The sequence below is a fragment of the Prunus avium genome, chromosome 7 (assembly GCF_965620075.1).
Source record: "Prunus avium chromosome 7, drPruAviu1.hap1.1, whole genome shotgun sequence".
NCBI classification, from domain to species: Eukaryota; Viridiplantae; Streptophyta; class Magnoliopsida; order Rosales; family Rosaceae; genus Prunus; species Prunus avium.
This window is the reverse complement of record NC_142290.1, coordinates 21,781,396-21,806,737: the sequence shown is the minus strand read 5'-3', so window position 1 is coordinate 21,806,737 and position 25,342 is coordinate 21,781,396. Positions and strand designations below refer to the sequence as shown.

The window sequence follows — 25,342 nt, the reverse complement described above, 5'->3', positions numbered from 1 at the left end:
TGGGGTATAGTGAGTAATTTTTAAATTTTACTAAAATTCAATGAGGTGCAAAGAGCAAATTTTGGGGTGCCAATAAATCACCCTTTATTGTATTATGAATATGGTTTGAATTAGATGTTAATTGGTTTTGTAAAATGCACTCCCATCGTTGATTTTATTTCCTCAATATAGAATAGGAAACAACGAAAGCTTTCTCTCATTCTTGATGTGTCTGCTTTTGATAGTATTCTCATAAGATAATGTAACTTAAAATGGATTAAGATTCTTGGTTCTCATTTTTTTCATATTCATATGAACGTGACAATGTAGGGATGCATAAATTTTGTTTAGATTTTCAAAAACCTTACTTAAAAGTATGGTCTTCACAAGTGAAAACAAGAATTAGATTGATCTCATACCCATTCATTCTCTCCTCAATTCTTCACTTCCCCTAAGTAAACATATCACACTCTTTGCAAGGGGCTTGTAGCTCAAGTGGTTAAGAGCAATTTCCTGCATCTGAGGTCCTGTGTTCGTATCCCACTTCCTGCAATATCATGTCACACTCCTCCTCTTTAGGATCCTTCAAACATAATAAATATATCTTAATTAACGTTTTGCCCACTAATTTGCGCCAAATTGCGTGATACTTGGCCACTGATTTTAAGCTTTGCCCCAATAGCAGAATCTTATTCACCAATACATATATGTTTTGGTTGGTGGTGGTGACATGAAAAGTTCAATAAAGAAAGAAAATGCTTGTGAGAAATTGGTTGAAGTCACAATTGAGGGGAGCTAGAAGAACTCAACTGATGTGAGAAACTGGGGTAGTGTTCAGAAATAACAAACATCAGAATCCCATTTCATTTTTCCTGTATACAATACAGAGGCTACAAGTCCCAGAAACCTCTCTGTCTCTCAAACTCAAAGAAAGAGACAAATGGAATAGATTGATCAGAAAATTTTAGATTCTGATACAATTTACAATGCACTACTGCTGCTCCTGCTCACAGCATCTTTCTATAATTTAAAGGAAATATTTAATACATCTACCTATGGCCTTGTATGTATAATTAATATATGATTTAAAAAAAACAAAAAATTGCAAAGGACAGAAGCTTTCTCCGAAGGATGAAAGTTTGTGCACACAATATAATCTACATGGCTGAAGAAACAAGAAATTGGTTTCAAGTAGTCTCTTCAGCAAATACTTTATATATGAAATCACGAAAGCGCCTTGAATATTGTCTTGGATCAACGGCTGAGATCGAAGTTGGGTCATATTGGATGGATTTGTATGCATGCTCCAGCTTCTTGCTAATGTCATAGTCTTGAAGTATGTCTATGATCCCAAAGAACATTATCACTTCATAAAACTCCCCTGTTGGGTCTCCCACAAGCTGAAACTCACAATCACTTTTTCTCTCAGTCTTTTCAACTCTTGCTGGCATATTCAGCCCCAGTTTAATACTAGCCCACCTGCAATAGCAATATTTTTTCAAAACAAAATTTCCAGTTAAATTTATTATTTTCAGCCTCTAGCTTTGTTTTAATCACATAAAAGATAAAACCAGATTACTTGGAATAACATGTTGAAATTACTTAAATTAAGCAGCAAGTAATGATTTAATTAGAGAGAGATTTCACCTCGATGGGTCTAACAGAAGCTGATCCATGTCTGCTCTTGAAAGGCGGGGGGTTCCATCGCTCTTATTTTCATCTGTGAGAAAGAAAACATAGCAGCGTCTTGTATGGTGAGCACATTGTTAATCCAAAGTGGAAAAGAAAAACAAAAGAGAGCACATAAAAATCAATAACCAGTGGGAGTGAGGGCTCCAGAAGGAATCAGATCCCCGGCAGCTGAGGTATTTCTGAAATGAAGTCCAACCAGCAGACTATAATCCATTATTCTCTCCTGTTCAAGAAACTCACAATCTCTATCAATTTGCCTGCAAAACAAGGCCAACAACAGGGAAAAAAAAAAAACAGAAACGGAATTAATGTTTCGTTGAGTTGACAAGAAGAAAACAAAAGAATGGAAAGCAAAAGAAAAGAAGAGCAATTCACCTGCAAAACTCTTGAAACCATGACTTCTGAAGCCGGAATATAAAGTTAAGATCAAGGTCTTTAAGGATAGTCATTTCATCAATCTCTGTCAAAGGCTTATCTGTTGTTCGACCAAGGGAAGACCCCTTCAAGTCAAAACGCCTATGAATCTTGTATTCAGAACAGAAAAGGTTCCCCATAATGATGAACCGCACCTGGATCATAAGATAATCATACAATTGAGTGCTTAATCTATTTGTAGGATATATTAGCATTAATGGCCATCTTTCTCCGAATGACAGACACATAAATTCAAACTAGTTACAGGTGGACAAATACCTTCTTTTGAATAGGTTGGCCAGTTAGTTTTACACAGTGCAGACCATAAAATTTAGTCACTAGAGTGTTCTCATATGCCCGAACATGGTTATAATAGGCCGAAAGCATCCTCATAAGCACCTTAGTTCATCACGAAACACAAATTAGCCAAGTACTTAGTTAGAACCAATGTTGATTTGTAACAGAAAATATATGAGGGGAGTAGAAATAGAGCTCACTTTTACTTCTGCCTTCTTCATAGTTTTGATCATATAGCGATCGTCATTGGTCAAGTAAAAGAAGCTGCCACTTTTACCAGGAGAAGAGAGTTCCCGAAGAGCATCATTCCCACAGATTGATAACATGTAGTCAGCTGCATCGACCTTGAACAACTTCCTAAGAGTCCTGAAGAGAACAAATTTTGCATGGTAATCAGTAAGCTGTTAGAAAATGAACTAACAATGTACATCAAGCGACGATTGAGTACCAATTAAACATATCCTGTTCTTTGTCGCAATGTTAAAGAAACAAGCAACAACAAGCTATGTGCATGCTCTTTATACAAGGGCAGACCTGAAGACTAAAGGGCAGTAATCCTTCCATTTAAATTCACAGGACTGGTGTGGTGGAGTATATTTGGAGCCTTCTGGAGGAAATCTTGTCCAATATTTTTCCCTGGGGTCGAAAGCCGAAGGCTTCAGGTCAAGGGATCCAGATGGACCTGGTCTTCCAACAGAATGCCTGTGCATAGAATTATTCCACATACATCAAATGACTGGCATAACACTACAGCAATCAAATCCATAACAGCATCAGACAAATTACACTCCTGTAATGATCCTTGATTCATAAATAATAATAAAAAAAGAAGGAAACAATACTACATATTTTTGTTGTGTGAAGATGGATATAATTAGTGTATCATAGAAAAAAGTTTAACCAAGATAATATGAAAAAGAAAAGAAATAGGAAAAATGAAAAGTAAAAGGAAAAAGGAATAAAATCCCAGTTAATAGTATATCAAAACCTGATTCCTAGCTGCAAATTGAGCATGAGTTCATAATTTTTGTGCCCCTTGCTGATTGTTTCCCCTTGTCTCCTACCCGTCTTAGATACCTTCATTGCCAGTCCCCTTTGATTCCCATCTTCCACATGTAAACCCATCAAATCTTCAACCAATTCTCCCCCCACAGTAGAAGGCCTATGATCACCAGCATTACAAGGTGGATCATGATCCCCACCATCCCACATTTGCAGCCTATCAAATGGTCTATCCAACCCTACACTTACCCTTCCGTCCACTGACATTCTTCTTGGCTTAACACTTTCACCCTTTGCTGATCTCCACACCGCAAGCTTCTTCTGCGATGGCAAAATCGAAACCTTCTCCCCGGGACATATTTTACAATCCTTCAAATCAACATTGTACACATCTTGAGGGTTCCATTCAAGATTGGCATCTGGAGATGACTGGGATGGATAATAAGTCCCATTTTGCTCACTTGGATCCTTACTCCAATTCCCTACATAAACACTCCCATCAGGCCATCTGAAAGTCCCATTCCCTTTAGGCACCGAATCTTCCCAATTTCCATCATACAAATTCCCATTACTCCAAATAAATGACCCCTTTCCACAAATCACTCCATTCTTCCATTCCCCAGTATAATTATCCCCATCCTTCCATTGATACCTCCCATGACCTTCTTGCAACCCGCGTCTCCATTCTCCTTCATACCAATCCCCATTTGAATAATGCTTAGTACCGTGTCCGTGTTTCAAATTCATAACCCATTGTCCCTTGTAAGTGTCACCATTTGTCCCTGTGTATGTACCAATTCCATCCATGTACCCACTTTTAAATTCGCCCTCATATGTAGCCCCGGAAGGCCAACTGAACCTGCCCTTCCCCATGGTTTTGCCTTTAAACCACTCTCCAACGTACATACACCCGTCGGTCCACAAGTACTTGCCTTGGCCATGAGGGAAATTTTCGCACCAAAAACCGGTGTAGTAGTCTCCATTGGCAAGAATCCTATCTGCATTATATATCATTTCTTCAGGGCCACAATCACTTTCGTCACTGCTATGATCATGATCATCCTCGTCTGCATGGTCCACTGAAATTCCAAAAATGCTATTAGCACGCTTCCTTGCAGCCTGCGTTTTGCGCACAGTAGCCTCCCATGCCTTATACACACTACTACTGCCTTCTTTGCTCATCGCTGCACCAACTCTTTATAATTTCACGTTTCCATATGCATATATACAATCTTTCTACAATGAAATTTTGCAAAATAAACAACAACAACCAAAATCAAATCATTCTTCTACAAGAGAAAACATGAATCAATGCCCAGATCATGAAGAAAAGGAATCAAATCGACAATGCAGCAAGAACTAATGATGAAAACAAGGAAATTTTGAATGTTTCATTCAAAGAATTTTTTATTTATTATTTTTTTTGTGTGATGATATTCTTTGTTTTTGTGAAGAAAGCGAAAAGAGCGATTGAAACAAAAGAGGTGCCTTTTCTTTCTGAACCAGATCAAGAAGTGTCCGTCTGAGTTTCAAAATCTTGACAAGTGGTGAGCTTATTTCCCCTAAAACCAACACTAAAAACCGGCGGGGTTATCGTAAGGGAAGTAAGTAATTTAGGCAACATGGCTGCTAAAATGCATCTATATGGTTATGTAGTTATGTTTGTTTGTCAACAAAAAAATGCTTTTGTTGTTATATATTTCTTTTTTCCTATCAGATTATGTTGTTTCCACAAAACCAAAGTATCAGATTATGTTGTTGCGTCTAATTTTGTCGAAAATACATTAAAATTACACACCTTTGGTTTTATTATTTTCCTTTTTATATATGAAAAGAACAAAACAGAAAAAAGTTGATTTTGTTGTGCTTGTTGGTTGGTGTTTGCATGCAACGTCTTTTCCTAAGTTTGTTGTTGCTTTGTGGTTGAGAGAGAGTCTCGTTCATTTCCTACAAGCTCTAAGAGCCATAACAAAATTGGAGACACTGGCAGGGTCAATGTGATGGTTTCCATTCTGGCATTCTCTCGGAGTTTTCCTTTGACAAATATCTGGGGAATTAAAGGGAAAGAGAAATCTAGTTTAGCATCTTAATGCTTTCAGTAATCATCGCTTTAATCCAACTTTATACAAATGTCCCCTTTTCTTGTTGCTCTAATGGCTGCCTACCTGACTAAGCCAAGTTCTCCTCCATGAGTTAAACTCGAAAACCCAACCTTTAGTGTGCAAGATACTGAATTGGATGGTTGTTAACGAATTGGCGTGACATAAGATTTAAAAGTTGGATTAATTACATAATGTTGTTTTGTGTGATTTTGGTATCCTGAACTCGAATTTTCGGATCCCGGATGCTAGGCACCTCGCGCCGAGGTCAATGGCGTCAAGGATTAGGGTACTAGAGTTCTGGTTCCATCTCGATCGACAGGGTCTCCAGACACAGGTCTCAGGTTCGGGGTTAGTGGGTCGGAGTAGTTGGATTAAGTTATCCCAAGATTATGAGTAGCATTTTCAGTGTGGCCTAAATTTACACGTCCTTCACATTAGTTGAAAGAGAAAACATGGACTTTTTCACCTTCATTTTGCCAAGGCAGAAGTACAAATATTGTGACAGAAATGCGGACTGTGGCCATGATAAGTTAAAAAAAAAGGGTAGTTTGCTTAAATTAATCTGATAACCAGACCACAAAAATTAATGACCAAAATGTACATTTTAGATGCATTGTAATTTTTGAAATTTATAAGGATAAATTCGTTGAAATTACATTTTTATTATTATTATTATTATTATTATTTGTTTTTGGAATAACTGAACAAATAATTAAGCAAATACAAGAAAGGGCATGTAGTTAAGTGAAAAACTCTAGAAATAAAACATTTACCCATTTTTTTAAAGCAAGTGCAACGCCAATTCTAGACGCGCAAATTAGGGATCATGTTCTCTTACTAGGGAATGTTATTAAACTGTTAATTACAACCAAACATTTACATAGTAGAGATGCACGCGACCAATTTTCATAAATCTATATTAGATCCAAAGGTTGAGATGCTATACTCACGTTAAGTCCACCAAGCATCCTAAACCCCACACATCTAATAAATATCTATTTAGTTGCTCAAGGCAAATAACCAAGCAACTCACATTTTTCTAGTGTTGAAATTGATCATATGTGCTTAAAAGGCCGAATACAGAGACCTTTTAAAATTACCGAGGGAGGAAAGAAATGGAATAGGCAATTACCATAATGAAAAAATCTTAATTTTCATCTGTACCCCAAGCATCATCTTTCAACTTTTGCCTCATGACGATGCGGCTTTTTCGATCATCTTCCTGTTTCTTCAAATCCACAGACCCAAAGGCTGTGGAAGGCAGTTTCATTCCCATTCCATGCGCAATGAGCCTCTGGGCAGTTCTTACTGATGTCTGTGGCCTTTGCCGTGGCGGTTCCAGATCTAACAATGAATAATACAATGAAAGTATGAGTATATCATCTGGCAGCCATTACAGACAAATTTTCATTCGTATCATTTAGATCTTCACAATAAAAACTAAGCATAGAGGAGTACAAAGTACCTCAAACTGCTGAGGAAGGATATGATGAATTCAGGAGAAGATGCTACCTAGTACTGTGGGAGGTCACTCAATTTAGACTTGGATCCCTAATTAGTAGCAAATTCAAAATAGAAGGATATATCTACCTGCCTCGTTAATAAAAAAAACCTCTGTTTTTATCGTCATTGCTATTCTTCCTCCTTCCTCCTTTCTCTCTTATTGTAGTTGCACCATTTCTATGTAATAATGGGTACCAGAGCAATGGACATTTGAATTAATTTCTTGCACACTTCATTTACGTCTATATTTTTTTCTATTCTTTCTTTTCTAGAGGCAGTGGAAATATGCTCTTTGGTCCCAGTTATTCATGGATCCTCCACATTAGAACGCTAACCTAGACAAACCCCCTTTGATAGTTAAAGAGTGTTAGTAGAGCTCTAATGGGCAGTAACTAGAGGCTAGGGATGGAGATTATACTGAGATATTTTAATATTTCATTTTATTTTTGGAATTATATCATATCTAGAACTTGCTTAATTTAATAGGGATTTTCTACTACTTGTAGGGTATATTTTCCTACACTTAATTTGTGTCTCTATTTCCTCATTAGATTTGAGCTGGCTATTATACAAATAAAACCTTATTGAACCTAATGGATCAGACTTGAACAGTGAGTTGATATTACAAAGTGAAACCCTATCTTCCTCCCTATTGTTCTCTCTCCTAGTATCCTTCTCCACCTCTTTTTCTCTTTCGAATTCTTCTATTTTCCTCAGTCCATACAGCCCTAGAGCACTTCCTCAACCTTTGTAGCCTTTTGAGCCTGTTTATGTACTGATGATCTCATTCATGCTCCAATTTTTAAAATTTCTTAGTTCACACAAGAAAGATTAGATGAAACTGGGTCTAAACTGCTGAAGGAGATTGTTTCTTAAACGGCAGACATTTCATTAGCAACCTCCTCTCTTATAGCTACTTGTGAGCACCCACTGTTCAATTCTTGATTATCTACATGACTACAATACGTAGATGAAGTAAGGTACCCAAAACTACTGCTCCCCATATTCTCAAGCCTTGCAAAATTTCACAAAGCCATACTCCTCAGCACAGCAAAAATATGTAACAATTTGGGTCAACAGTCTTGTACCACTCATGTGACCTAAAATGCACACAGGTCATATCAAGCAACCAAAGTGGAGGAAAAACTTATTTGCTTATTTTACCTTTGGGTGAAATTGATATTATAGGGTAAAATACTTCGGCTAATTGTACAAAATTTGAACACTAGTTCCTAGAGATGGAGGAAGAACATATTTGAATCTCTCCTATTTAATTTCTGTATGACTAGGCAAACAGCATTTCCAAATGTGGAGAACCAATAGGGCTCTGCGGCTGTATGTTGCATGAGAATATTGAAGAGTAATAGGTTAAAAATACATGTTCCTTATTTTACCTTTGGGTGAAATTGAGCTCAAAAGGGTATCATTCTCGTCAAGCACTCGCACTTTCATTGCACATCGAATGCAGTTACGAGCTTCAAGTGCTGCATCAAATATTAGAGATCGTCAATTGATTAAAATGATTCTGAAGCGGAAACTCAAATCAACACAATGAATCACAATTATGATTAAATAAGATCAGAAACTAAGGCTTGAAAGGCAGCTCTACGGCTAAACAAAAAAAGCAACTCCCAGTCTACAGCAACCTACTAGGAACAAAATGACAAACATCTATTGCTCCATAATCTTCGTCCATGAAGCCATCATCTCATTCTCAAAAAAAGGTAAGAACAACAAAGCCAAAACAATGACAAACAGAAGAGTAATTAACTACCGTGTTTTTTTCTTTCTAATTTTCTAACTTTATTTTAAACTTTTTAGTTTATTGTGTCCCATATTATGATAGTTTCACCATTTTGGCCTTCTCCCTTTATATAGATATAGAAAGACTGGTAATTATCTATATACTTACTTTTAGTTATAATAATTATCTATATACTTGCATCTCGGCTTGCGAGACATACAATACCTCCCCTCAATGCCCCGCTTTGAAAAATGATTCTAACAGTTTAGTAATTGCATTTTACAACTCTATATCATCCTGTAGCTCAAATTTCCAACAGTAAGGAACGTCTTGAGCATTTTTTTGAAGGATTCTAGACATGTTGCCATGGTATATTTTACCATGTGCATGACTGACTGCAAGTGGTGTCAACAAATTCATTATTATTATTATTATTATTTATTCAAAGAAAATAAAAATATGATAAATTATATAAATATAATAAAAATTAATTTTTTTTTTTTTTTTTGAAAAGGAAACAAATTTTATTACAATAAACAATAAAATACAGAGATGGCCAAGATGGAATCAAACCACACACACAGCCATGCCACTCAAATGGTAAACACTCTGCCTAAATCTAGGGGTTATAGGTTCGTACTTAGTCAAAAACAACAAAAGTGATCGGTTGTCCATTAAGTAGAATCTACAACTGTTTTTGGGCAGCCATGATATATCATCCTAATAGGGCATGAGCAGCATAAATGAATAACAACACTAGCATGTCAAATGGCATGTAATTTGGAAAAAGTTATCTAAATTTAATTAATCTCATAAATTCCAAAATGATTAGGTTGAAAAACTGAGTAAATATGTTACCAATTGATGGTGTTTGGAAAACTGCTAGAGCAACCGTATCATTGACCCAGCGAATAACAACTCCATGATCTCCGAAGTCCTGAAAAAGCTTCTCCAACTCTATTGTCGTGGTACTTGGTGGAAAGTCAGCCAGAACAAGAACATGTTGTGTGCCAAATTTTGCTGAATTCACAACAACAAATCCTTAGATCCTGTATACTGCCTGAGATAAAATCCAAACCAAAAGACTGGAAACATCTAGATGCTATTTGACAATGCTTAAAAACAAAAAATAGCAAGATCTTCTAACAAACTAATTTAATTGAGAAGTTCTTTCATGTTCAGCCAATGTGCAGACTTTTGTACGGAATCAACATTTTCTTTTCTGGGTCAAAAGCATTAACAGTTTGAAAGCCAAGAAACATCTAAGTATGTTTTACTATATAGAGAATCTATATATGACTATACAAACCAAGCATATTGACAGCATCGAACTTCAAACATCAAAAAGATAAAACTTACAATTTCTTATTTTTGGATCTCCCTCTAAATTATGGCACCCATCTTCATCCTCTCGCATATCAATAATTAACTTATCAGGTATCTGATCACTGTAAAGTTCATCTTTCTTATATGAAAATGTTCCTCTTCCACGTCGCTTAGGGGTTTGAACTTTGGTATCTTCCAAAGAAAGTTTTGATACTTCAGGCAAGACTTGTGAGGAGAGTAATTCATCAGGTTCGCGGTCTGCAATAGCTTCCCAATCTGTAGTTACAACAAGTAGGTCATAATTATGCTATAATAACTCGGAAATAGGAGGAAGCAATATGCACTACAATCATAAGCAATGCTAGCTACTGATATAAAACTGGCCTTCTTCTATTGACATGTCCGCCTGCAGCGGCAGCTGTGTCTCGCCATCTCTTGTCAGATCAGTTGCTTCCCTTGAGAAATCACTCATGTCTCCTGCCATGAGAATGAATAAATAATATTACTAAATCATCTAAATGCAAATTTCACCATCTCCATTTATTCCCAACAGTTCTACTCATGTGCAGATGTCGTTCTGGTAGTGATAAATTTTATAAACATGAGACAGAGGCTTAGTTTCATTCAGTAATAGTAGACCAAGTAATGCACATAACACAGAGTTCAGGATACAATAATTGAAAGCCCAAATGTAGCAATAAGGTTCATATCACTGATCTGGTAGAGTAATTGCATAAATGAAAAAGAAAAAAAAAATCAGAGAACGTTGATTGGATGAAATCTTCCCTTCAATATTTGGTGCATGATAAGTAAGCATGAGTCTGTATATAATGTAATACAAAACCTTCAAATATCCTATGCATAAATCTCCTGAAAAGAATTGAATCCATGTTTCACTACTGATGCATAATACATTGGAGATAACAGTTCTTATTCTATGCGTAAAACAGATGACAAGCAGGAACCTACACACATATATTGTTTTGTGTGCAAAAGCTTAATCATTAACAGAAAATTTTCTTTGATTCCGCGTGATTCTTGATCAAAGCAATTGCATTCTTTACAATTTTTTTAGAAAAACAGCATTCTTTACAATCACGAGCACAAAATGAAGAAATTTGAAGCGATTAATAAAACCCAAACAAATCGAGATTTATTCACCAGTTGACATTTAGATAAAAGCTCTGTTATGGGTTACAACCAGTGTTTTCAAAGGATGCCTTCGCGCGCGTCGGCGAGCGCGTCGAAGCGAGGCGGCAGGAAATCGCCCGAGGCGGTCGGCTGTTTCTCGAGTTGCACGTTTAGCGCGGGAAAGGCGTGAGGAGGCGTTGCAAGGCGTGGCCAGGCGGAGCAAGATCTGGACACTTCTGAACCGGAAGAAATTTTGCGAGTCTGCAAATTGGCTGCGACTCTGCGAGCAAGACGACTCGCGTGTTTTTTTCTATAGGTTTATTGTTATGAAACGACGTCGTTTCGATTGCAGTGTTTTAAAAAAATTTAAATGAAACGACGTCGTTTCACTTGGAGTGTTTTGAAATTAAAAAAACGCAAGTTTCTGTTTTTTTTTTCTAACCTTTATTGTAATAAACTCCACCTGGTTGGAGCTACGGCTGTATTAATATATTAATACATGGACTTATATATATATATATATATATATATTGTATAGTACAACCTAATTTCTACCCTTATCAAATAATCTCCAACAATTTCAAGAATTCTCTTCATCTTTCAACTGTAAGCAAGCCATTTTATTTTTGTCTCTAATTCTTTGCAACTATAATTTGAAGTTCCGTATAATTTTTTTTCAATTTTCTTTTTCAATATATTAGTTATCTTATTCGTTTATGTGATATAGTAGAAATTTGACATACATGCATCATACTTGTATCTTAGAAATATTAATGCTGTTGTTTTATAGCGCTTGAATCGAAAAGATCCTACGTGAAAGTATGCAAAAGAAATATAGGGGGAAAAATACTTGAGATGCACATTTTGTGATCAAAGATGCAGTGGAGGAATTTTTAGACTTAAGCATCATTTGGGTCAAACTTATCATGGTATGCAACCATGTAAGAAAGTTCCTGAGGATGTGAAAAAAGAGTGTGTCACAACTTTGAAAAATTTTCATCTTCAAAAAAGAAAGAAAAATGAAATGCTTAGAGAGATTGGGGATGGTCCATGAGGAGGGGCTCAGAGTATGGAAACTTCATTGGATGAAGAATATGGAATCCCCGGTACTATAAGTGTTGCAGTTGATGAGGCTCTTAGAGCACAACCTAAATCAAAATGATCAATGAATAGATTTGTCACTTTAGAAGCTCGGTAAAGTATATTAAATTCAGCATACAAACAAGAAGAAAGAAAGGAAGTTTGTCGAAAGATTTGTCGTTTTTTCTTCTCTAGAGAACTCCCATTTAATATTGTAAATGATACATTTTGGCTACCTATGGTGGAAGGGATTTCCGTATATGGTGTAGGATTTAAGCCTCCATTAATGCATGAGCTGAGGACTTGGATCCTTAAGGAATAAGTTGGATGCATTACATAGGGAAATATTGTTAGACAGCGACACTGAAGCAACACTCGCCTATATGAAAGCGAAAGCGTCGGTGGATCTTGAATTTTTTTGTAAGTTCAGTGTAGATGAAGAGAATAGGCTTGCTAACTTATTTTGAGAGACTCTATTTCACTTTTGGATTATGTTGCTTCTGGAGACGTCTTTATATTCGACAGCACATACAAAACCAATATATATGACAAGCCTCTAGTGTTATTTGTTGGTTTAAACAACCACCGGGCGAGTGTTGGTTGTACCCTATTACTTGATGAGACCTTTGTAACATAAAAGTAGTTATTGGAGACATTCATATCCTCCATGAAAGGCAAGAAGCCTATATCAATACTGATGGATGGGGATGAGGCAATATGCATAAAGCAATTGAGTATGTGTTGCCCATGTGCAATCATAGGTTGTGCTCATGGCACAAGACAAGGAATGCATAGAATAACTTAAAGGATGAAAAATTGGAAAGATCATTTCAAGCATATCTTTGAGAACCAATTACAATTAATGAGTTTGAAAAGAAATGAGAGTTTTTGAATGATAGAGTTACTACACATAAACAAAATGAATGGCTGCAAATGATGTATACAAAACGAGATGCGTGGGCGAAATCACGCATTCGACCCAAGTTTTTCGTTGGTATGTGCACTACTCAATGTGTGGAGTATATGAACAAGTTTGTGAAAGATTACTTGAGGAAAGATGTTAAGTTGTTTGAATGTATTCCAGCAATTGATAGGGCCATAGCACGAATGAGGAATACCTCGGGGAAGGATGATTTTGACCAAAACAATCAAAGAAAGTGCTTATAACAACACTAAAAAGTCTTCAGCAATATGCTTCCCAAATTTACACTCATAGGTGCTTTTTATTGGTAAGTAATGAGATCAATGTTTCGTCAGCACTCATTCATGAAAAAATAATTTATAATTTTGGAGGACGGTTGTATATTTTAGCGAAATACGATGAACTGCAAAATAATTGAAGTTGTGTATACCTTGGTGAGAAAGATGTTCAAATAGAGTGCAATTATCAGAAATATGAAAGCGAAGACATCCCATGTTGCCATTTGTTTTATGTGATGAAGTGGGAGCATGTTATGAAATTCGTCAATCATAATGAAATGATAGACAAAAGCTGCTCGAATGGACATTGGATATGCATTTATGTCATAAAATGGTAGTAAGGAGGTTGTACAAACCGTGAGATACAAAAGTTTAAGTTGTATTGCCAACAAAGTGTGTTTGTATGCATCAAAGAGCACAGATGTGTATAGTATTATTCATAAATTTTTCTTATCAAAATAAATTAATGTTCAAAAGGCTTACGCCTCAGTGCTTCAAGACTTACGCCTCTCATAACGCGACTAAAACGCCTTGCATCAACGCCTCACCTTTCAAAACATTGGTTACAACCACCAGCACAAAATAGTTCTCTATACTACGGATTTAAAGGAAAAATTAAAGCAGCAATTAAGAAACGTAATCAAACAAATCAAAATTAATAACCATATCAGAAATAAAACCCAACACAAGAAAAATTGAACAAGAAAGTAACAGAAACCTAAAAGTAACTAAGAGGATTGAAGAGAAGAATTAAAAGAAAATTTTATCTTTTTGCATAGAAGGATGCTCACACAGACGAAAAAACACAAATGCAACCTACAAGAAATAGAAAATTAACATGCAGACTGATAAAACCAAAAACAAAAACAAAAACAAAAACCAATCAAAATTTCATGAATCACACCCCAACAAAAGAAAAATGAAAGAAAAAAAAAACCGACAATTTTTTAACCTGAGGGCGACTAGAAAGATCAACTCAAAAATGGGACTAAAATCAAATGAATGTAGTCAGAAATTCAAAGAGAAACTAAAAATTTGAGAAAATAGAAAACAATATTACCTGTGCAGATGGTTTTGCTTGAGATTGAATGACGGTGTTTAGAGTTTGAATGTATCACTGAAGAAGGGATTTGGGAGTTTTGGTATGGCCGAAGAGAGAGAGAGAGACATTGGAGAGGGAAAGGAAGATAGAAGTCGACAGTAGCGGAATGACAGAAAGAGCAGCTATAGAGAACGAGTAAGTTGCAGAGTTCTAGTGGTTTTCTGACCGTAATTATGAATTGGAAGTGCTTGTTAGAGAAGCAACTATAGATAACGCTTTAGGCATTGAAATTTTTTGGGTGTTGTTAAGTGAATCCTAAAATTAACTAAAGTTGTGTTTGGATGAGGTATTTTGAAGTGATTGGACTTCAAATTGATGGATTTTGAAATGAGGGGATTTCAAGTAATGGGATTAACAAAGTTATTTGTTTGGTTAATTATTGAGTTGGTGGGATTTCATTGGGTAATTTTTTATAAATATGCATTTTTTTTGCTATTTAGCTAAAAAATCTAAACTGTACTCACAACTAAATAAATAATAAAAATCTGAATAATTTGAAAAGATAAATAATAAATAATACATGTTGGATCTACGATGGGCCCCACAACTATTTCTTCTCTTCTTCTCTACTCTTCGGTTAGTATGGCTTTTCAAATCCTCAAATGCAATCTTCTCCCAACTACATAACTTAACCCCTCTCCGTCTCCACTTCTTCCCTTCCTCACCATCCGATCAAACTCCATTATAGACCAACTCCTAATCTTAGACGACAACGATGACATCATAGTCGACATCGGCGATGATTTTGGTGCGACAAGGAAGGTGATGACGTGCTGGAGGTCGAGCATCTCGCGGAATCCATAAAAATCAAGATGATCTGGAGCCTTCAAAATCGATCTACGACCTAAAGAGAAAGGGAGAGGAAGGTCTGCTAAGTCGGAGAAGGAGAGAGAGAGAGAGAGAGAGAGAGAGAGAGAGAGAGAGAGAGAGAGAGAGAGAGAGAGAGAGAGAGAGAGAGAGAGAGAGGGAGGGAGGTCTGAGAGATTGAAGATTGGGATTTGTAAATCCCACATAATCCCAAGTTCCCCCTCTAAATCCCTCATCCAAACACAACCTTAAAAGGTTTTTGAAAGTAGGGTTTTTCACTTATGTTTGATGAGGGTTGAATATGGTGGGTATGATGTACTTATTAAAATTACATTTGTTTCACAATTCAATATATCTTTTTTGGTCATTTTATATTAAGGTAAATTAGTAATTTAATAAATAGTTTGGTAGTAGATATACTCAGGTTGTGTTTGGATGAGGAATTTAGAGGGGGGAACTTAGGATTATGTGGGATTTACAAATCCCAATCTTCAATGACCCTATTTGGCAAGTTTTAAAATGGAGCTTATGAAATTCCGCGAGATTTTGGAAAGGAACTTGGAATGCCCAAAGTCCTATTTCCAAATTCCACCTACTTAGGCGTTACTCCAAAATCCAGGGTAGGAGTTCTCTCAGACCTTCCTCCCCCAACCCCACAGTTTATATATATATATATATATATCTCTCTCTCTCTCTCTCTCCTTCCCTGACTTAGCAGACCTCCCTCTCACTCTCTCTTCAGGTCGTAGATCGATTTTGAAGGCTCCATATCATCTTGATTTTATGGATTCCGCGAGATGCTCGACCTCTAGCAAGTCATTGCCTTTCACCTCGCACTAAAATCATTGCCGACGTTGACTATGTTGTCACCATTGGATCTGACCTTTGCTTCGTCTGAGATTAGGGGTTGGTCTATGCCGGAGTTTGATCGAACGGTGGGGACGAGGAGAAGTGGGAGACTGAGAGGGGTTGAGTTATGTAGTTGGGAAAAGATTGCATTTGAGGATTTGAAAAGCCATATGAACCAGAGAGTAGAGAAGAAGAGAAGAAATAGTTGTGGGGCCTATTATAGATCAAACATGTATTATTTATTATTTATCTTTTTAGATTATTTAGATTTTTATTATTTATTTAGTTGTGGGCACAGTTCAGATTTTTTAGCTAACCAGCAAAAAAAAAAACATATTTATAAAATAAAATAAAAAATTACCCAATGAAATCCCACCAACTCAATAATTAACCAAACAAGTTACTTTGCTAATCCCATCACTTGAAATCCCCTCATTTCAAAATTCCATCATTTTGAAGTGGATTTTGAAGTCCAATCACTTCAAAATACCTCATCCAAACACAACCTAGGGGTTGTTTGATAACCATTTCATTTTCATTTTTCGTTTTAACTTTTTTTGAAAACTAAAAACTGAAAACATGTTAACATATTTCATTTTCAGTTTTCAAAAAAGTGAAATCTAGTTTTCAAAATCACCATTATTTTTTAAAACAACTTGAACATGTTTTTAGTTTTTAGTTTTCGTTTTTTTTTTGCGCCCCTATTTCATTAATTAATTTTACATCAAGACACATGAAATGCACTCTAGTTATCAAAATTTGGTATTTGGGACCTCCCGACTTGGACCTGGACGTTCGATTCTTGCGCTTGGCCATGTACCCAATCCAATCCTCAAGAACTCCATTTCCAAAATTCACCCAAAAATCGTCCTAATTCCAAAAAATTCACCAAAAAATACTACGAACTCTTTGTAACATGCACTTTCATTTTGTGATCTCAAATTCACAATTGGACCCCAAAAACTTCCATTTCCAAGTTTCACATAAAACTAACTGAAAATTGAAATCCGTTACCAAACATCTTTTGTGAAGTTTTCACTTCACTTTTTTTGAAAATTGAAATTAGTTACCAAACAAGTTTTCTGTTTTCAATTTTTGAAAAATGAAAACTAAAAATTGAAAATTGAAAACTAAAAACTGAAAACTGAAATGGTTATCAAACGGGCCCTTAGTATTAAAGAATTTATCACAAATTAGGTAAATTAATGAATATTTATATATTTCTACACCTTCTTGGCTGATGAATCATCTTTGATTGTAGCCTCTTTTCTTCTTGTTGGTTTGTTTGTTTTCTATGTAAAGTACTATTCAAAGAGAAGAAGATCACAACCACAACAACCACCTTTATCGGAGGAAACCGATGATGACTATATAGATGAAGATCATGGGCATGTGCTTGACCACCCCATCTGGTACATCAACACTGTCAATCTCCAGCAATCGATTACCAGTTCGATCATAGTATGTCAATACAAGAAAGGTAATGGTCTTGTTGAAGGTACATAGTGTTCTGTGTGCTTGAGTGAGTTTCAAGAAGATGAGACTTTGAGACTTTAGTGTTCACCCGCTTATGGTATGATCCTGTGATGGTAGGGTAAAGTTCCCCATTGGCTTGAAAACCATTTTATGGTCAACAAGTCAACTTTCTTTTTGTGCATGAGCGTGCCACTGCTAGCGGTTTAGAACCCTAGCAAACTTCTAAAAAAATAGATAACTTGCGCCCCAAGTTACTAATTCTAAATAAGCAATTGTGAATTTGGGTGAGGAATATCTCCCCAGTAAGTTCTTTTTCTTGCCTCAAACTGGTGAGGACTTTACAATTTTTCACAGTACAAAACTAGCAATTCTAGCCAAAAATAAAAGCTGAAAAATGAGTTCAAACTGTTTGGAATGATAAACTTGAACTAAATACTGAGCAAAATTAGAACGGAGAAAAGCTGCCAAGCCTGGAAAGGCAGAACATTGGACTGTGACTTCTGTCTGTTTTGGCGAACTGGGCTGGACTAGATCCATTTATACTGGGATTGCACGCCAGTATATTCAACCGATGAGGTTCAGTTGGAAATCGATACTAATGTTTTTGAATTGGCAGAGCTTTAATCTATTCTGGCCATGGATGGGTTGGCTGGCTGGGCAGAAATGGTATCACTTCAGCCTGAGTTGAGCGGAAGATGGCTGGATTGAGGAGTGCTGGCCTGGAGCTGCATCACAGTACCTATTTTGCTTGATCGTGACTTAAACAGAAGCTATTCTGGCAATTCTGAGCACCTGGAAACTTCCTGTAAATTTGTTGAGGTTTTCATATTATGAAAAACTCGAATTTTGCTTGACTTGGCGTGTGCTGAACCAAATTTGTAACAAGAAAGTCTTTGAAAAGATTTTTTTTTCTCTAATGTCCCAAAAAGAAGGAATTTATTGTTCTAGCAGAGCTGGTACCGTCAACAGTCAGACTCTATGGTGGTCTGTCTTTTCCTAGCTTTTCTGGCGAACAACTCTCCTGTCTCCTGCTTTATCCTTTGAAAAACACATCCTATTTCAATATGTTTCACAGTAGAGTCCTCTGTGAGTGTAGAAGTGCAACTTGGCTGTCCTTTCCTTCTGATTATTTTGAATGGTTTATGGGGAGTGCTCTTCTGGTTAACCTACTTTCATTAACTCCCCATCACTTTCTAGTTGAGATTTTTGACTTTTCTTCGTCACATGGGCCTTTCTTTGGAAGAGGGACCTTCCATAATATCTGCTTTTGGATTTGATTAGATCAACGGTGGTGATTGATTCTTTTGGGTTTTTGGAGATTTTTGAAACTGAGCCCATTTATATTTAATTAGTCCTTAAAGGTCTGGGCTTCCTAAAACCATCTGGGCTGATCTCTACATTTTTAACTATCTAGGCTGATCTCTGTGTTTTTAAATCAAAGCCCAACAAGTCCTTCTTTCAAAATGGGCCTTTGCCAAACTGTCCTGGCGCGCAGGATTTGGGCCCACACATTTGGCCTAAATGCAATCATGCTTTTCATATTCCTCGTATTGATACTTGGCTTAGATCCCATTCCAACTGCCCCAAGTGTCGCGCACCAATCATTAAACCCTTGGCAATGCCTGCACCAGAACCAAATCTTGTTGTTAGTTCAATTCCATAAGAAGAAACCTAGGTATAGATTTCGGAAAATATCGGTGAATCTAGTGAAGAAATGGGAGAGAAAATTTGTGAGATTAGAATTGAAACAGAGGAAAACAAAGAGGTGACTGGAAAACAAAGAGATGAAATCTGAATTGAAGAAGTGAATAATGGAGTTTCGGAGCCAAGAAGATCGATTTCCATGGATTCTTTATCAGCTTCAAAGATTAGTTTTGAGCTTTCTAATCTTCAATAGTGTGAAAGGGTGTGCCAGAGATTTTTTTGGTAGTTAAATAAGGTGCACTTAGTTAATTTTATATTTTTATTTAAATATTAGAGTGTATTTAGATCATAGAGTGTAATCAGTTAATTTTAGGGTTCGTTTAACGACACCCAATTTTTTTTCCCATGTCATTTTCTCTTTTGTTATTTTATTTATAGTACAAGTCATAGTCTAACCTAGAGAGGAGGGGGATTTCTCACACACACAAAAAAATGATGCCATGAGATTAGAACCTGAGACCTCTTGTTTGCAAGTCAAGACCCTTTTCCACTAGACTAGACTCCGTTGGCCATTTTCTCATTTTTAGTTTGTGTAGGAATGGAAAACAAACTTTATTTACTTCTTCAATTATACCATGTTAGAAATATGGAATAAATAAAATTAAAAAAATAATATCAACCTCCCTTATTGTTTAAATAAAATTGTAATTCTAAATTGTTAATAGGAACAAATTAGTTATGAAAAAAAAAATATTGAATAAAACTAACCTTGGTTTCTTATGGTAAGGTGGCATGTGTTAGGAAACCATTTCGTATACTTGGACTTATTCAACATGGGAAATTGTCCATTCTCAAGCCCCATTTCCCATAAACAAAGTGCACCCTTATGATTTATAAGAACTTTTAAATTTTTCTATCGAACGCATTCAGTACAAGGTATGTAAAAATGCCACAAATGTGATAGCCCAAACCCGGCCATAATTTTTTTCGGAAATGGGCTACACTCGTTCGGCACTATGGACAATATCAACCCCGGCCATTGTGGGGTATGATTTGTAAATCCTTGGGCAGCTCTATCAGGCCTGATATTCAAGTAGTTGTGTAATTAATTTCTATATACTTAGATTTAATTTAACTTTAATTTTTTACGACAAAGTAGTCTACTTTAATTTAGTTTCCATTTTAATCCAAAATTTGAAGTTAATGTTATTGTATTTAATAATGTGTGGGTTAAATAAAGTTTAACTATATTAAGATTCTAAAAGATTGGGAAAGTAACAAATGAAATGTATCATTAGTAAAATTTTGGGTGCCTTTTTTGTTTTATATTTACATAATTTAGTTCATTCAATGACATAAACATCCTTATGGTTCAATTGACATTAACATAATTTAATTTACTAGCTGATCTTTGGTTCGATTATCATGATAAGCAAATTTATTTTTAAGTTAAAAATTGAAGCCAAGCTTGCAACATAATACATTGCACTTCAGTATTCGTAAGCAGTATGGGAAATGCCTGCTCACATCAAGAATCAAAGTTGACACATTGGGCATTGGAGATGAATGCCTAATTACAAGGAGATAGGAGACTTTAACTGTTGGAAATGTGCCCTAAAAATCAATCAAGAGATGAAACTTTTATGAGTATTTCAGTTAACTAACTATTGAAGTTAAATCACAAGGGTAATAGTGTCGTTTGATAAAAGTCTCACTAATAGTTAGTTATATGAATGACAAGTCCGTGAGTTATAAGCCGAGGAAAGTGATCTAAAGAAGTTAGATCTAGGAGACTTTTGCTCTCCAGCTCATATCTTAAAAGGTTTCTAATCGTAGGACCATATGGGTGTTCATTAGAGAATGAGTACACTGAATACGATCAACCGAGATATCTTGTATTGTCTTATTACAGGGATTGACAGTTGGGGTTTCATCCTTACTTGGCCACTCCAAGTATATTCAGAATACATCACCAAACAACTTTGTCAGCTAAAGAACACCCTCAAGGAACCTTTGCCAGCTAAGGAAAGGGAGGGTTGACTGAGGCTTAACTTCGTTATGATTAGTTGCGCGACTTTCACGTATCAGCAAAATGTTTTTTCAAAAACAAAAACCAAAAATACAGTCTAACAGGATAAGTTTGAAAAAGTATGCATAATTGATATATTAATGCATGAATTCTAATCAAGGATTTTAAATTAAAATTCAATTGATTAAAAAATTCAACAAAATTAGAATTTTATTTTTTGAAAAAGGAAAGTTCTATATGGATTCAATTTTTTCCCAGGCAGACTCAAGAAATTTTTTCACAAAAATTCTGATGGTAGAAAACAATTCAGACAAATTTTAAAAGATGTAAACAGATCATCAACAAATTAATACATTAATTATACTAAAATAATTCATTGTTGATTTCAATCTTGGACAATGTATCATTTATGGAAAACCCTCAGTTGGCAAGTGCTCCATTGCTCATATCTTGTTCAGCTTAGCAAGTACGAAGACAGTGGCAGAGGTGATGCATGGAATGAAAATCTCATTAGGAATGACACGTGGCATCAGTCGTTGCTTGACAAACAAGGCAGTGAGTGGAACACCAAAGATGTAAATCAGTGTGTCCTTGGCTCCTCCTACACCAGTAAATCCTGCACTAAAAATCACATCTTGGAAAATCCTTTGAAACTCTTCCCTTGTCAATGATCTTCCTTTGCCTTGGTGGTGGCTCTACAATTATATATTAATTAATATATATATATATTTTCACATTATAAAATATTATAATTTTGTTGTTCACATTATTATAACCTTTACCTTCATGCCCATCCTAAAATATAGACCCATCTGATGGACGTTGGGCATCCTTACTGGAAAATTCTCCTATATATGCATGATTTGGGTAGTGTTAAAAATTAATGTTGTCAAATAAATACTTATGTTGTCATAGTATGAATTTGGAATACATCAACCTAATTAATTGTCCAAATTTACAATATGACAACACATGCACAATTTGACAAGAGAGTTTCGTATGCTTGATATAGTGTTTTTTATTTATCAAAATTAGTTACGTTGTCAAACTATGAATCTAGGTTACACATCTGAACAATATAAATGGTGCCCTACATTTTGGCAATAATGCAGATGACTTTGAAAAATGACTCATATGAACAGTATACATGATGCATTTTAATGGAAAATTAAGGTTGAAGGGAAGTGACACATAAATTGTTTATGTTATTCTTACATTACTCTTTTTCTTTTTTGAAACTGTTTTCTAATTAAGCTACCATATGCATATTCGTAGATCTTATAAATACAAATTCGTTTTCTCGGTTTTTTTTTTCCTTTTCCAAAAATACTTTTTAGAAAACAATACCAGACGGACCCTTAGAAATGCTTACCTCGTATGCTTGCTTGAGTTTGCTTTCCGTTGGCAAGCAAAATTGTGTGTTACCAAGCTTCTTGTTGATTTCTCTACCAAAAATATGGGAGGAAGGTTAGCACATATGTTCATGGCCCAAAAGAAATAAAAAAATAATAATTACTGTGAGGTAAATGATTTATACTCGACAGTTTCGCATATTGCTCGGTAAAAGTCAATAAAGGTTGGTTCCCTAAAGGTGGCTGGAAAATGGTTTTCATAGCACTTCTCTACAATTTCCTTAATCTTGTTCTCCTCCGTTCCTGCGCATAAATATAAGGGAAATTTCAGGGTGACATTAATAGTATAATCCGCAATTACATAGACTTTAATTATTTAGATTATTAATATTGTTTATGTATAATAGAGTTCACTAGTATAATCCTCAAACACTAGAGAACTCTATTATACATCTCTTTTATTATAAAGTCAGGCCGAAATCTATGGTGTCACACGATTTATCAAGAACCATTATGATAAATATGTCCATAAAAAATAAAGACAACCACATATCAACTAAAAATAAATTAAAATGTGTGATTAAGAAAAAATTCTCAAGCACAAGATAAACCAAAAAAATCTTTATGATGTCTAATAAGGGAGCGCATGTGGAGAGGCTAGCAATGCGATGTTATTGAATTTGAATGTTATATAATACAACTAAAAGAAAAACATTGACTTTTATATCATTTCATAAGAGAGCAATAAATTTTTGGTGAAATGCCCATTGGAGAGAGAGAGAGAGAGAGAGAGAGAGAGAGAGAGTACCAGGAGATAATTTCTTCAGAGTTTGGCCCATCTTCTATATTTTTTTCAGGAGATGGTGAAGAAATAAAGGGGAGAGCTTGATGTGCTTTAATACGATCCAAGCCTCAATATTGTGACTTGCAAAGTGGAAAGAGAATATATGCTTCTTTAGGAAGAGGAAGCAAAACCTTAGAGAATACAACATGTACAGGAGACATATGGAATAGGCATTAAGCAACGCATATTGCAATTGCCTAATTTGGGCCACCGATGCATAATGCCAACTCATGGTTATGTTGATGTATGGAGAGCTTTAATTGAGAAATTCTTTCAAATAAATTTATTTGATGAATGCCCTGTGTGAGGTCCACTCTACGTTATATTTCAATGATCTCAACCGTGTATTTCTATGTATCCTTAAAAGATCATCTCTACAAAAAGTCATTTGAATTCGAAACCATTTGACTAGTCAATTAAATTGTTGTCATTTTAGTATGTGCTCGTTGATTTTGTTGGTTACAACTAGATGTTTAATAATCTTTAATTTGTGTAATTTTCTGTAAAGATGATTTATGAGACCATGAATGAAGACTTGTAAAGTAGATGATACATATCACGAAAATAAATTTATAATGAACACCACAAAGTGTGCTCCACATAAATTTGAGATATCTTCGATGGAAGATGACTGCCATAAGATACAATATTAATAAATATACATATGCTATATAATATTACTGTCTCATCTCATCACTCAAATTACTTATATGTCACGTGCTGCTACAAAAGAGACACTCTTTTTTTGTGGACGGCACAAAGAGACGCATTGTAGCCATATAACTTGGCATTCTTTGTCTGATTGTAGACATTAATATACTAGCCCACAAAACTATGACAGAGAGAGAGAGAGAGAGAGAGGCATTTGTTGGATTGGTTATGCGTTTGTTTGTTATGAGGAGAGAATCTTATGTACATTCCGCATGTCAAGGAAATAATTAAGCATGGCAACATCATCACTTCATCACTGTTTCTATGTACCTGCCAATAGTTTGTTGTCCTTCATGACAGATCAATGGTATCATATTCGAATTTCCATTGTACCTTGATAGTAAGAGTGCAGCCAATAAAAGCTCACAATGGTGAAGTGACCCTTCTCACCATCTTATCTTTCGAAAAAACTACAAAAGTGAAATGTTGACTTACAGAAGATAAAAACTTTTGTCTCGCATGTCCCTAACTTATGCTTCTTACCCTTTTAATTAATTCTTTAGTTGTAATTAGCCTCTCTGCACGTGCTTACGCGCCTGCGAGAGGCCTTTTATTTAAAAAAAATTTAAATTTATATTAGAATTAAAAAAAGATAATGGGTAGTTGTGTTCTATAAAAATAGGATCCATTATCTGGTTTTCTTTTAATTTTAATTTTAATTTTTTTTTAATATGAAAAAGTGTGAATTTACCATATTATCCTCATTTAATTAAGATTTTTTTGTTGTTGTAACAGTTTAATTAATAATTTCAATTCTTAATGTTTGCATTAACCAAAGATATTTTCTGATATTTTGAATGTTTCACCATTCTCTGCCTTTTGCTTTATATATATAGATACATAACTTAATAATACAAAGGATTTTATTATTATATGATTTTTTTCAATTTTGTTTTAATTCTTGTCATTTGAGGTTGATCCCTCTTGATATATTTTCTGGCTCCACCGTTGCTTGGTAGTGTGTGTATGTGTGTGAGAAACCTCCTCTCCCTTATAGTTTAGTCTTCTTTTGAACATTCATGTGTAAGCAACTGTCATTTGAACGACACATAACCAAG

The 25,342-nt window shown here is 35.4% G+C and overlaps 3 protein-coding genes and 1 pseudogene across 5 annotated transcripts; 1 reads left to right on the top strand and 3 right to left on the bottom strand.

Moving 5' to 3' along the window:
• Positions 1 to 842: 842 nt before the first annotated feature.
• On the bottom strand, positions 843 to 4,710 carry LOC110758100 (phosphatidylinositol 4-phosphate 5-kinase 5-like). The gene is made up of 8 exons (XM_021959890.2): positions 3,371 to 4,710; positions 2,917 to 3,084; positions 2,583 to 2,748; positions 2,365 to 2,484; positions 2,047 to 2,240; positions 1,798 to 1,928; positions 1,627 to 1,699; positions 843 to 1,458 (listed from the first exon to the last, which is right to left on the bottom strand). The coding sequence occupies exons 1-8, from the start codon at positions 4,564 to 4,566 to the stop codon at positions 1,167 to 1,169; spliced, it is 2,340 nt and encodes a 779-aa protein (XP_021815582.1). The 5' UTR covers positions 4,567 to 4,710; the 3' UTR covers positions 843 to 1,166.
• Positions 4,711 to 6,226: 1,516 nt separating this feature from the next.
• Positions 6,227 to 11,482, bottom strand: LOC110748728 (coiled-coil protein). 2 transcript variants are annotated; one of them, XM_021948676.2, is made up of 6 exons: positions 11,221 to 11,482; positions 10,444 to 10,536; positions 10,093 to 10,335; positions 9,592 to 9,753; positions 8,384 to 8,473; positions 6,227 to 6,830 (listed from the first exon to the last, which is right to left on the bottom strand). In XM_021948676.2, the coding sequence occupies exons 1-6, from the start codon at positions 11,228 to 11,230 to the stop codon at positions 6,634 to 6,636; spliced, it is 795 nt and encodes a 264-aa protein (XP_021804368.2). In that variant the 5' UTR covers positions 11,231 to 11,482; the 3' UTR covers positions 6,227 to 6,633. The 2 variants fall into 2 exon arrangements, with proteins under 2 accessions (XP_021804368.2, XP_021804376.2); XM_021948684.2 differs by having other exon boundaries at positions 11,261 to 11,482.
• Positions 11,483 to 17,449: 5,967 nt separating this feature from the next.
• On the top strand, positions 17,450 to 19,601 carry LOC148293131 (RING-H2 finger protein ATL54-like; annotated as a pseudogene).
• Positions 19,602 to 21,663: 2,062 nt separating this feature from the next.
• Positions 21,664 to 23,671, bottom strand: LOC110748794 (uncharacterized). 2 transcript variants are annotated; one of them, XM_021948747.2, is made up of 5 exons: positions 23,538 to 23,671; positions 22,915 to 23,032; positions 22,750 to 22,822; positions 22,160 to 22,225; positions 21,664 to 22,072 (listed from the first exon to the last, which is right to left on the bottom strand). In XM_021948747.2, the coding sequence occupies exons 1-5, from the start codon at positions 23,566 to 23,568 to the stop codon at positions 21,821 to 21,823; spliced, it is 540 nt and encodes a 179-aa protein (XP_021804439.2). In that variant the 5' UTR covers positions 23,569 to 23,671; the 3' UTR covers positions 21,664 to 21,820. The 2 variants fall into 2 exon arrangements, with proteins under 2 accessions (XP_021804439.2, XP_021804440.2); XM_021948748.2 differs by lacking the exon at positions 22,160 to 22,225.
• Positions 23,672 to 25,342: the final 1,671 nt, after the last annotated feature.

Bases quoted from the DNA above. Each gene is read 5' to 3' on its own strand.
- LOC110758100 (XM_021959890.2), bottom strand. From the start codon at position 4,566: ATGAGCAAAGAAGGCAGTAGTAGTGTGTATAAGGCATGGGAGGCTACT. The intron at 2,749-2,916 runs GTCTGCCCTTGT...TGTTCTCTTCAG, and splicing joins TACTGCCCTTTAGTCTTCAG to GACTCTTAGGAAGTTGTTCA. The intron at 1,929-2,046 runs GTGAATTGCTCT...CTTGTTTTGCAG, and splicing joins TGGTTTCAAGAGTTTTGCAG to GCAAATTGATAGAGATTGTG.
- LOC110748728 (XM_021948676.2), bottom strand. The intron at 9,754-10,092 runs GTAAGTTTTATC...TTGTGAATTCAG, and splicing joins AGATCCAAAAATAAGAAATT to CAAAATTTGGCACACAACAT. The intron at 8,474-9,591 runs GTAACATATTTA...TATTTGATGCAG, and splicing joins TTTCCAAACACCATCAATTG to CACTTGAAGCTCGTAACTGC.
- LOC110748794 (XM_021948747.2), bottom strand. From the start codon at position 23,568: ATGGGCCAAACTCTGAAGAAATTATCTCCTG. The intron at 23,033-23,537 runs GTACTCTCTCTC...ATTTATGCGCAG, and splicing joins TCTGAAGAAATTATCTCCTG to GAACGGAGGAGAACAAGATT. The intron at 22,823-22,914 runs GTATAAATCATT...TATTTTTGGTAG, and splicing joins GCAATATGCGAAACTGTCGA to AGAAATCAACAAGAAGCTTG.